This window comes from Phocoena phocoena, chromosome 3, assembly GCF_963924675.1.
Source record: "Phocoena phocoena chromosome 3, mPhoPho1.1, whole genome shotgun sequence".
Lineage (NCBI taxonomy): Eukaryota > Metazoa > Chordata > Mammalia > Artiodactyla > Phocoenidae > Phocoena > Phocoena phocoena.
The window spans coordinates 166,882,070-166,895,424 of record NC_089221.1 but is presented as its reverse complement, the minus strand read 5'-3'; the positions used below and the strand labels follow the sequence as shown (position 1 = coordinate 166,895,424).

Sequence of the window (13,355 nt, the reverse complement as noted above, 5' to 3'; positions counted from 1 at the left end):
GTATGAATTTTCTTAGAACACAGTAAATGACGTTCATGAAGGTGTTACCACATGATTTACATACACAGGGTTTCTCTTAGTTGTGAGTTCTCAAGTCTTCAAAACGATGAGCGACAATTTCTTACATTCACAGGGTGTCTCCACAGTGTGAGACCTTGCGTGCTAAGATCTGAAAAAGTCTTGCAGACATTTCCTTATTCCTTACTTTATATGTTTCCTCTAGTGTGAGTTTTCAAATGTCTTCGAAAGTAAGCGGGACAAACAAAGGCTTTCCCACACTCCTTACATTCATAGGGCTTCTCACCAGTGTGGCTTCTTACGTGTCTTCGAAAGGATGAAGGACAACTGAATGCTTTCCCACATTCCAGACATTCAAAGGGTTTCTCTCCAGTGTGCATCCTTGTGTGGACAGTAAGGTATGAAGAATGGCGAAAGGCTTTCCCACACTCCTTACATTCATAGGGTTTCTCCCCAGTGTGCGTTCTCATGTGGATCCTAAGGGCTGATGGGTAAATGAAGGCTTTTCCACATTTCTTACATTCATAAGGTTTCTCTCCAGTGTGAGTTCTTGTATGTACTGTAAGGTGGGAGGAACTAATAAAGGCTTTCCCACATTCCTTACATTCATAAGGCTTCTCTCCACTGTGAGTTCTTAAGTGTTCGGTGAGGGATGAGGAACGACTAAAGGCCTTCCCACATTCCTTACATTCGTACTGCACCTTTCCAGTGTGATCTCTCACATGTGCTCTAAAGGACGAGGGACAACTGAAGGCTTTTCCACATTCCTTACATTCGTAGGGTTTTTCTCTACTTTGATTTTTCACATGTGTATTCAGGGAAGTGGGAAGATAGAAGGCTTTTCCACATTCCAGACATTCATAGGGTTTCTCCCCAGTGTGTTTTCTCATATGGATACTTAAGGAGGATGGACAATTGTAGGCTTTCCCGCATTCCTTACATTTATAGGGTTTCTCTCCCGTATGTGTTCTGACATGTACAGTGAGCTTTGAGGACTCACTGAAGGCTTTCCCACACTCTTTACATTCATAAGGCTTCTCTCCAGTATGGATTCTTATATGTATTATAAGGTGAGAAGAGGAACTGAAGGCCTTCCCACACTCCTTACACTCATATGGCTTATCTCCACTGTGAATTCTTTTGTGTTTGGAGAGTGAGGAGGAACAACTAAAGGCTTTCCCACACTCCTTACATTCATAAGGCTTATCTCCACTGTGAATTCTTTTGTGCTCTGTAAGGGATGAAGAACAGCTAAAGGTTTTCCCACATTCCTTGCATTCATAGTTTGTCTTTCCTGTGTGAATCTTCATATGCGCCCTAAAGAATGAAGAACAACTGAAGGCTTTGGTACATTCCTTACATTCATAGGGTTTCTCTTCAGTGGGAGTTTTCATATGCTTCTTAAAACAAGTAAAAAAATGGAAAGCTTTCCCACATTCCTTACACTGATAGGGTTTGCTTCCAGTGTGAGACCTTATGTGATTCTTAAGGGATAAATGATCTGTGAAGGCCTTTTTACACTCTTGGCATTCAAAGGCTTTTACTTCAGTAGTTCTCTTGAGTATATTAAGATTTGAGATATGGCTGAAGGTTTGTCTACACTGATTTTCTTCGTTGTGTTCATAGATGTTCTCCACCATGTGACTTCTTTTAAAAAATAAAAAGCACATTATTAGCAGCAAGTAAATTTTTACCATTTTCAGTGACTACATCTGTTTCCTTCCCTGTCCAATGATAAGCTGAAAGTTCTCACAGAGGGCTCTACGATAGCCAATATTATCACTGAGTTTTTGGCTTATGGGGTTTTTCTGATGGTTGCTTACAAATGAATTATGTGTCAAACATGGAAGAGCTCAGTCTCATTTGTGGAAAAAATATCTTATGAAAATTCCATATGAAATCACAATTTCTGACCAAGTTTTATATACATGTTTTTTCAATTTCATGACATTTTAAGATTCTCTCCTGAGACACTACTCTCTCTTATATGAATAGCACTCACCTCAAATGTCTCTCATGGTTTTTGTTCTGATAATCAAAACCATGGTATTCCCAGCTTTTGTGTAAAATGGACAACGAGGAAGCACTCCTTTTGAATCTTACTACATTCTGTTCACTGGATATTTTTTCTCCATAAATATCTTGTGCAGCGACTAATTCATTAGTTTTAAGTTGAGTCTCAAAACCTGAAACAAAAAAGTAAAGGCATCATGAAAGAAGGACTTTTGGCAGTGTGGCTGGTTCAGGACTTTCCCAATAAGCACAGGGTCAAAATGGCAAAGCAATTAAGAAATAATCCCACAAAGATTGAGACTGATGGTAACATAAATAGGGTATTCCTAGGGGAGCAAAACAAAAAGGAACTGGGTAAAATGCGCATGACCGAATACTACATTACGAAGAGGAAATATGGGCTTTCCCAAGAACAAGGACTGATGAAAAGTCAAAATAGTAATCGAAGTTATCTGTGGAAGATCAGCTTCCTCAGACATGGCAAAGTTTCATTTTGCTTTTATTTGATTTTTCCAAATGTAATATCCCCCAACCAAGTCAGTTTCTCCCAAGGATTCTTGCCTTCCTGATGCTCCCCCTGGGTGGGTCCTCTCTCTGCTATCTCCAGGTCCTCCTCTTGTTTCCACTGGGAGATCAGATAGGGTGTGTGTAGTGGATACCCTGTTCATGTGGAAAGGTATATCATGAGGGAAAACAATGAGGAACCATAAACATTTCCATGAGACAGGGCAAAAACTTTGCTCTTCTGTTACTCTAAAGCAAGTAGGAGCTTAATTGCAACAAAATGTTGAATTTATTTTTTTAAGGTGGGAGGGGTGGTGTGATGTCTAGAACTGATCTGACATTCACACCTAAACCTCAGTATTATTAGAAACTGGTCCAATATTCACAGGCAGGACATACTGTTCTCCTGTTGAAGATAAATAATCTCAGACTACCAATCTCAGACAAGGTTACTCTGAGACCATGATAAGATGAAACAAAATAAGGCTACTTCATAATTTAGCCTAGGGACAGACAAAAAATATCACTGTGCCATCCACAAAATACTAATAGAATTTCCCCTGCATCCAGATTTCTGTCAGCATCCAATCTAAAGTGAACACCTAGGGACTGGGTTGAACGGTGCCCCTAAAAAATTCATGTCCATATATACACTACTATGTATAAAATAGACAACTAATGAGAACCTACTGTACAGCACAGGGAAATCTACTCAATGATCTGTGGTGACCGAAATAGGAAGGAAATCTAAAAAAGAGTGGAAATATGTATATGTATAACTGACTCACTTTGCTGTACAGCAGAAACTAACACAACATTGTAAAGCAACTCTACTCCAATAAAAATAAATAAATAAATGACAGCATAATATAAAAAAAATTTCATGCCCAAACAGATCAATGGAACAGAATACAGTCCATAAATAAGTCAATATAAATATAGTCATAAATATGGTCAACTTATCTTTGACAAAGGTGCAAAGGCAATACAATAGAGAAAAATATAGTCTTTCCAACAAACAGTGCTAAAATAACTACTAGACATCAACATACATTTAAAAAAAAAAAGAATCTTGATACAGACCTTACACTCTTGCAAAAATTAACTCAAAATACAGGGGGAGGCATCCAAAGCTTCAGGAAAAGTTGGGGCCCCATCAATAGGGAGTAAAAAATTAGCTCAAAATAGATCACAGATCTAAATGTAAAACATAAAACTATAGAACTCCTAGAAGATAACATAGGAAAAAATGTAGGTGACCTAAGATTTGGCGATGACTTGTTAGATAGGTGAAAATTAATCAGGGGAAACTTACTAAAATGGAGTTGAGAGGCTGGAAGGGGAAGCTTTCATGCAGTTCCACAGGACATCAATTATAGGAAGAGGGCTTCCCTGGTGGCACAGTGGTTAAGAATCCGCCTGCCAATGCAGGGGTCACCAGTTCGAGCCCTGGTCCGGGAAGATCCCACTTGCCATGGAGCAACTAAGTCCGTGTGCCACAACTACTGAGCCTGTGCTCTAGAGCCCATGAACCACAACTACTGAGCCCACGTGCCACAGCTACTGAAGTCCACGTGCCTAGAGCCCATGCTCCACAACAAGAAGCCACCAAAATGAGAAGCCTGTGCACCGCAACGAAGAGTAGCCCCCACTCACTGCAACTAGAGGAAGCCCGCGTGCAGCAAGAAAGACTCAATGCAGCCAAAAATAAATAAATTTATAAAAAAACAAATTACAGGAAGAATTGTCGATTACAGACTCCAACAAAAGAATCATCAGGGCTTCCCTGGTGGCGCAGTGGTTGAGAGTCCACCTGCCAATGCAGGGGACATGGGTTCGTGCCCCGGTCTGGGAAGATCCCACATGCCGTGGAGCGGCTATGCCCGTGAGCCATGGCTGCTAAGCCTGCGCGTCCGGAGCCTGTGCTCCGCAACAGGAGAGGCCACAACAGTGAAAGGCCCGTGTACTGCAAAAAAAAAAAAAAAAAAAAGAATCATCAAGAATCACCAGTTATAATCCTGACAGGAAAAGATGTACATTGCATCCCCTATAAGAAATCAATTACCCCAGCAACTAAGCCAATATGAAACCATCATCACCCTGAACTCTCATTTTTCTCCAATAGACTTTCATCCAAAACAACCTCTCCCAAATTCCTCCTTTTTCTCTATAAAATTATGTTCTTCTCCCTTGTTTTTTGGACTTGCCTGTGGCTTTTGTTATAGCTTTCTTGTCCTAAGTTGCAATTCCTCTGCTATGCCCAAGTAAACCATTTTTGTTGGTAAAATAACTATCTTATTTTTAAGGTCAACAGATAATGACCTGAAAGACACAATTCATGAAAGAAAGAATTGACAAGTTGGACTTCATTAAAATTAAAAACTTTTGCTCTGAGAAAAAACTGCCAAGAGAATAAAAAGCCACAGACTGGAAGAAATTATCTGCAAAAGACATATCTGATAAAGAAGTGTTATCCAAAATATACACAGAATTCTTAAAACTCAAAAATAAAGAAAACAAACAACCCGATTTAAAAAATGGGCCAAAAACCTTAACAGATACCTCATCAAGGAAGATACACAGATGGCAAATAAGCATATGAAAAGATGTTCCACATCATATGTCATCAGGAAGATGCAAATCAAAACAATGAGATACCACTATACACCTATAAGAATGGCCAAAATCCGGAACACTGACAACAAAGAATTTTGAGAATGTGGAGCTGGTGGGAATGCAAAATGGTACAGTCACTTTGGAATACAGTTTGGCAGTTTCTTACAAAACCAAACATACTCTTAACCATACAGACAGGCAATTGCACTCCCTGGAATTTACCCAAAGGAGTTAACAACATGTCTACACAAAAACCTGCATGTGGATGTTTACAGCAGCTTTATTCATAATTGCCAAAACTTGGAAGCAATCAAAATGTTCTTCAGTGGGTGAATGGATAAACAGGCTGTGGTACATCCAGACAATAAAATATTAATCAGCACTAAAAAGAAATGAGCTATCCAGCCATGAAAAGAGGTGGGAAAACCTTAAATGCATATTACTAAGTGAAAGAAGCCAGTCTGAAGAGGTTATATATATATACTGTGTGATTCCAACTACATGACATTCTGGAAAAGGCAAAACTATGGAGACAGTAAAAAGATCAGTTGTTGCCAGGAGTTGTGGGGAAGGAGAGATAAATTGGAATGAAGGGGATACAGAATTTTTAAGGGTAGTGAAGCTACTTTATGATACTATAATGGTGGATATGTCATTATATATTTGTCCAAACCTTAAAATGTACAAGACCAACAGTGAACACTAATATAAACTCTGGACTTAAGGTGATAATGATGTGTCAGTGTAGGTTCATCAACTGTAACAAATATACCATTCTGGTAGGAAGGCTGTGAGTGTATGGGGACAGGGGGTATATGGGAAATATCTATCTGTATCTGTTACTCAATTTTGCTGTGAACCTATAAACTGCTCTAAGAAAAATAAAGTGTACTGAGAAAAAAATCCCTGTCCTCCCAGAATTTCAGAATGTTACTTTATTTGGAAATAGGGTCTTTGCAGATACAATCAAGTTGAGGTAAGTTATACTGGATTAGGGTAGGCCCTAAATGCAATGACTGGCGTCCTTACAAGGACAGAAAGACTTAGAGACAGAGGACGAAGGCCATGTGAAGATGGAGGCAGAGATCAGAGTGATGCAGCTGCAAGCCAAGGATTGCTGGCAACCACCAACAGCTAGGAAGGGGACAAGGAGAGATTTTTCCTGAGCCTTCGGAAGGGTCGTGACACCCTGATTTCAGACTTCCAACCTCCAGAAATTTAAATGAATAAGGTTCTGTTGTTCTTGGCCACCCAGTTTGTGGTGCTTTGTTATGGAAGGCCTAGGAGACCAATACAGCCTGCTTCCACAGACCTACCCCCAAGTCATTCAACCTAAGTACACAAATCCTATAATATTTACTTTCTAACACCTTCTTTCTGAGACATGCCATGGCTCCCCATGGCATGTGTTCTCCCTCACTGCTCAAAGTAATAAACCCAACTTGCTTAACTGGTGGTCTCTGGGTACAGGGCACTAACAGCTGTAAAATTCTCAAAAGGTCCCAAACCACCAATTTTCTCCCTGTGCCCCAAAGTGACCCCCGAAGTCTGTGCCCACAATTTCTACACTTAATAAGCCTTGAGGCTTCCAACCACAAGAAAAAGAGAAAGTCAGTTCAATACACGTTTATTTTCTTTCTTTTTTAATCTTAATTTCATATTTATCTTCTTGCCCATTACACCTAAGCATTTTGAATACAGTCACATCTTGTTTTTTATAGTATACATTCAAAAGGGTTTGATATAGAGTTCACCCTCAAAAAAATGCTTAATGAATGAAAGAATGACTGAATGAAGAAAAATAAGACCAACAGCATCTTTATAACACTGGATGAAATGAAAACTCTGCATTCAGTGCCAGTGTCAGAATGGATAAGGAGATTTCCACTGATTCTTTTTCTGTTGCTGTTTTATACTGGTAGAATATTTTAACAATATGCATTGTTATTGTTTATTTTCATGGTGAAGCCACTAGACTATAAGTTCCTTGGGGTCAGTGACCATGTCTGTCTTATTTACCAATTTATTCCAATTCCTCAACCCAAATCCTAGAACAAAGTCAATTAGTGAGATAAAACTGTTTTCTAAACGACTAAATGAAGGAATGTTGCCACCCTTACCTAATGAGGCCAGGTTCCGGAAGTTTTCCAGCATCACATCTCTGTAGAGGTTTCTCTGAGCGGGATCTAGCAAAGCCCACTCCTCCTGGGTAAAGTCCACAGCCACATCCTCAAAGACCACTGGTTCCTAAAACATTCCACATATTTTGTTCAGAAAAGTGCCAACTCCCCCAATGTGTGCAGGAGGATGAATGAGGCTGGAAATACTGAGGAACTGAGAATCAATTCATAGGGAGTTCAGAAGATTCTATTCTCCCAACATCTACCCTAGGATTCAGTCATCAGATCTTCGTTCTACATAAGCATCCTGACTGATCAAATTTTCTCACAGATTTAACAACACTTTTGAAACAATAAATTTATCTTTCCACAGTTTGATGGTGACCAATTCCAGTCTTACAATAATCCAGAACACCCAGAGGATCTAGCAGAAATGAAATAGTAATTTCTACATTGAAACCAGCAAAAATTCCTTGTTACAGAAACAATTTCACTGCTTCCTGATATCCCACCACAGCAACCGGCACAACATGAAACCCTGGGTCAAATCTGGATGAGGTTTTTATGAATAAAAACACACTGAGGGGCAGAGAGCTTTTCTTTTTCTTTTTTTTCTTTCCCCACAAACCTGGGGCCCAGGAGTCTGCAAGAAGCACAACATTCAACCCAGGCCCACAGCCAGCCACATTTTCTTGCACTCAAGGCCAGGGGCTGTAAATTATACAACATGAGCTAAATTCAGCCTATCATCTATTTATGTAAGTAAAGTTTTATTGGAACACGATAAAACATTTGTTTATCCACTGTATATGGCTGCTTTCACACTAAAATGGCAGAACTGAGTAAAACAGAAACTCTATGGCCTTCAAAGCCTAAAATGTTTACTATGTGGCCCAATGCAGGAACAGGTTGCTGACCCCTGCTCTAAACAATAAGGAGATCGATGGCCCGGTGGAACTGAAATATTCTTTTGGAGAATTATTAGCTCTTACTCACCTGTGTCATATTTTTCTGTAACTCAGCAGCTGTTCTTTCTTCCTCCATGTTCCCTTCAAGAAGAAAGACAGAGTATTGAGAAGTTAGACCTGAGGCAGGAGAAAGAAGACACGAGAATCTGGGTCTCCCCACAATTTCCATAATCAAGACTGTGGATTTTGCAGCATATCTGTTAGGAGTGATCACTCCCCTCAGAACACACACACACACAGACATGCATAGCCCCAAGACACCCAAGCAAACACACATCAATCTTGTAAGAAAATAGAGGGAGGGGGGAAGAAGTTAGAGCAATCTTATCTCCTCTAGAGCTATAAAACAGTCCTCTGGTTCTTGTAGATCATAAAAAAAACAGGTTAAGAGTCCCATTTTGTAAGCAAGTTAACTGTAGTCTAAAAAAATTTAACTGTCAATTTGACCATAATAATGAAAACATTAAAAAAAAATCAGAGAATGCCTTCAATAGTAAGAATATACACACCATCTCAAATCCAGGAAAGTGTGACCTGTATGCCAGACTTCCGGGGGTTCCACTTCCAATATTTATTTCTGTACTGCTTGGCAGGCTAACATGTGTTACTCCTCAGCCCCTGACTACTAGACCCTCTCCCACAAGGGCTGCAGGGTCCCCAAAACCTGGTTTTTGAGAAAGAGCATCAACTGACTGAATTCCACATGCAGGTGGCAAGAGAAGACTTCTCCTACTCAGTTCTGCAGGAATTGTACAGGAGGTACAGCAGCAGCAGAACAAGAACACTCGGAGTGAAGTTAGCAGTGTGAGTCATCTCTCACAGTGATATCTGTAGCACTACTGCCCAAATTTCAAATAACGAAAATGCAACAGTTTCTTCCACTGCCGTGGATGAAGTATGTATTTTAAAGCCGATACAAACTGTAACATTCTTTACTAACATGCTCCATTTAAGCAACCAAGATATGAGAATGACTTGGCAAAGAGATGCCCATACCTCTGCAAAAAGATTATTCATAGAAGCTCTGCAAATCAGATCCTATCAAAACGAGTTTATAGTTGAAGAATCTTGGAAAGAGTCACTTAACTATGTGCTCAATGCTACCCAATTAGAAAGCTGCTGAGGAGCTGTGTATATGCAGCTGTATTTACCTTCAAAGCCTAAATGCCCAATGAGTGTATTTCTGAACATATACCCTACAATTTAGTTGTCAGTGAGGCCCTTATGCCCTAACATTACCAGGGTCTGGCCTAGAACCCTGTTGGGCACACTATGGAGAGTAGACAAATGAAGTATTCTATTCAAGTGTTTTATCTTTGAGCTCCTTCTCTTGACTAAGCCCTATGTCTTCAGCAGGGATGCTTCCCTTAAGGCCCTGACCTCCTGCTCCTTCATCTCATATTCATTTCGGTAATATTCACCCTGTCCTACTATGTGCAGTCACAGGAGACAGAGCACTGAACAAAACAGAAAAATACTAAAGTGCCTGAGTCTTATAATCGTTTGAAGGAGGACCACTAAATTAACAATCTGATTTAGCTTTATCTGGTGGTATATGCTATATAAAAATGCATCACATCATAGGGATAAGGAGATACACACATATTTATCTTTAGCAAATCAGGACTACTTATGTGACAGTGTAGAAGCAGGAAATTAAAATAACTGTTTCAGATAACACTAGAAATCCATGGCTGGTGTGGTACATATATTTATACACAACTGACCCTTGAACAATTGCAGGGGTTGGGGCACCAACCCTCCGGCAGTAGCAAATTTGAGTATAACTCATAGTCAGCCCCCAGTATCCAAGGACTCAACCAACCACTGATCCTGTAGTATTGTAGTATTTAGTACTGAAAATAATCTGCATATAAGTGGACGCATGCATTTCAAACCCATGTTGCTCAAGGGTTAATTGTATTTACAAATATCATCCATTCCTGTAGAAGAAAAATCAGTATCAATGGGTTAACCATTGACTTATAAGGGCAGAAAAAGAACAGCATAAAGGTTTAGGGAAAAAAATGAGTATGTGACAAAATTAACAATATTTTTAAAAACTTAAACAGAATCAGATAAAGCTAAATGGCAATACTACCCAAAGCAATCTACAGATTTAATGCCATCCCTTTCAAATTACCCATGACATTACAGAACTAGAATAATCCTAAAATTTATATGGAACGATAAAAGACCCAGAATTGCCAAAGCAATCCTGAGGAAAAAGAACAAAGCGAAAGGCATAACCCTCCTAGGCTTCAGACAATACTACAAAGCTACAGTAATCAAAACAATGTGGTACTGGCACAAAACACAGACATACAGATCAATGGAACAGAACAGAGAGCCCAGAAATAAACCCACACGCCTACGGTCAATTAATCTTCAACAAAGGATGCAAGAATACACAATGGGAAAAAGACAGTCTCTTCAGCAAATGTAGCTGGGAAAGTTGGACAGCTGCATGTAAATCAATGAAATTAGAACACAACCTCACTGGTGGAGAAAAGGGAAACCTACACTGTTGGTGGGAATGTAAATTGGTACAGCCACTATGGAGAACAGTATGGAGGTTCCTTAAAAGACTAAATATAGAACTACCATATGATCCAGCAATCCCATTCCTGGGCATATATCTGGAGAAAACCATAATTCAAAAAGATACATGTACCCCAAAGTTCACTGCAGCACTATTTACAATAGCCAAGACATGGAAGCAACCTAAATGTCCATCAACAGAGGAGTGGATAAAGATGTATATATACAGTAGAATATATATATACAGTAGAATATTAGTATATCTATATTAGAATATCTATATACAGTAGAATATTAGTCAGCCATAAAAAAGAATGAAATAATGTCATTTGCAGCAACATGGATGGACCTAGAGACTGTCATATTGAGTGAAGTAAGTCAGACGAGAAAGACAAATATATGATATTGCTTATACGTGGAATCTAAAAAAAGGTACAAATGAACTTATTTACAAAATAGAAATAGAGTCATAGATGTATAAAACAAACTTATGGTTACCAAGGGGGCAAGGAGGGAGAGGGATAAAGTGGGAGACTGGGACTGACATATACACACTACTATATATAAAATAGATAACTAATAAGGGCCTACTGTATAGCACAGGAACTCTACTCAGTATTCTGTAATGGCCTATATGGGAAAAGACTCTAAAAAAGAGTATATATATATATATATATATATATATATATATATATATATATATATATGTATATGTATAACTGACTCACTTTGCTGTACACCTGAAACTAATACAAAATTGTAAATCAGCTATACTCCAATAAAAATTAAAAAAAAAAGAACACACCCTCTCACCATACACAAAAACAAACTGAAAATGGCTTAAAGACTTAAACATAAGGTGTGACACCATAAAACTCCTAGAAGAGATCATAGGCAAAGCATTTTTCAACATAAATTGTACCAATGTTTTCTTAGGTCAGTCTCCCAAGGCAACAGAAATAAAAACAAAAGTAAATGGGACCTAATCAAACTTACAAGCTTTTGCACAGCAAAGGAAACCATAAACAAAATGAAAAGACAACCTATGGAATGGGAGAAAATATTTACAAATAATGCAACCAGCAAGGCTTAATTTCAAAAATACACAAACAGCTCATACAACTCAACAACAAAAAAACAAACAACCCGATCAAAAAATGGGCAGAAGGACTTCCCTGGCAGTCCAGTGGTTAAGACTCCACACTTCCAATGCAGGAGGCACGGATTTGATCCCTGGTCGGAGAACTAAGATACCACATGCCACACAGCCAAAAAAAAACCAAAACAAAACGGCAGAAGACCTGAATAGACATTTCTCCAAAGACATACAGATGGCAAATAGGCACATGGAAAGATGCTCAACAACGCTAATTGTTAGAGAAATGCAAATCAAAACTATAATGGGGTACCCCACCTCACACTGGTCAGAATGGCCATCATTAAAAAGTCTACAGATAACAAGCACTGGAGAGGGTGTGGAGAAAAGGGAACCCTCCTACACTGTTAGTGGGAATGTAAGTTGGTGCAGCCACTATGGAAAACAGTACAGAGGTTCCTCAAAAAACTAAAAATAGAATTAACATATGACCCAGCAATCCCACTCCTGGACATATACCCAGAGAAAACTATAACTCAAAAAGATACATGCACCCCTATGTTCAAAGCAGCACTATTCACAATAGCCAAGACATGGAAACAATCTAAATGTCCATGAACAGATGAATGGATAAAGAAGATGTGGTACATACACACAATGGAATACTACTCAGCCATAAAAAAGAGAAGGGAATAATGCTATCTGCAGCAACATGGATGCAACTAGAAATTATCATACTAAGTAAGTCAGAAAGAGAAAGACAAATACCATATGATATCACTTATATGTGGATCTAAAATATGGCACAAATGAAACTATCTACAAAACAGACTCACAGATATGGAGAACAAATTTGTGTTTACCAAGGGGGAGAAAGGGTGGGACAGGGATAGACTAGGCGTTTGGGGTTAGCAGATGCAAACTATTACATATAGAATGGATAAACAACAAGATCCTACTGTATAGCACAGGGAACTATATTCAGTATCCTGGGATAAACCATAATGGAAAAGAATATTAAAAAAGGATGTATATATGTGTATAACTGAGTCACTTTGCTGTACAGCAGAAACTAACACAACATTGTAAATCAACTATACTTCAATTAAAAAAATAATAAAGTGAAAAAAATGTTTAAAAAATTTAAAAATATAGGGACTTCCCTGGCAGTCCAGTGGTTAAGACTCTGCGCTTCCGACGCAGGGGGCACGGGTTCGATCCCTGGTCAGGGAGCTAAGATCCCGCATGCTGCAGGACCAAAAAATAAAATAAAATAAATAAATGAATATAAACACAAAACCTGTTTACATCCAGTCATTAAAGAAAAAAATTAGCAGTTTAGAACATACCTACAAAGGAAACAGAAGTTGCAGATTGTTTACAGACAGGTTCACCAAGTAAGTAAAGGATTCATAATTCCATTTTTTTGGGGGGTGGGGGGTGCTGTTTTCCTGTGTATTTCCAAGACCAGAAAAGTAC

The 13,355-nt window shown here is 38.8% G+C and overlaps 1 protein-coding gene across 1 annotated transcript; it reads right to left on the bottom strand.

Annotated features, from left to right (window-relative positions):
* Nucleotides 1–206: 206 nt before the first annotated feature.
* LOC136121588 (zinc finger protein 699) lies at nucleotides 207–8,315 on the bottom strand. Its single transcript, XM_065875498.1, has 5 exons — nucleotides 8,268–8,315; nucleotides 7,272–7,398; nucleotides 2,593–2,691; nucleotides 2,021–2,204; nucleotides 207–1,665 (listed from the first exon to the last, which is right to left on the bottom strand). The coding sequence occupies exons 1-5, from the start codon at nucleotides 8,313–8,315 to the stop codon at nucleotides 207–209; spliced, it is 1,917 nt and encodes a 638-aa protein (XP_065731570.1).
* Between the last annotated feature and the right edge of the window lie 5,040 nt (nucleotides 8,316–13,355).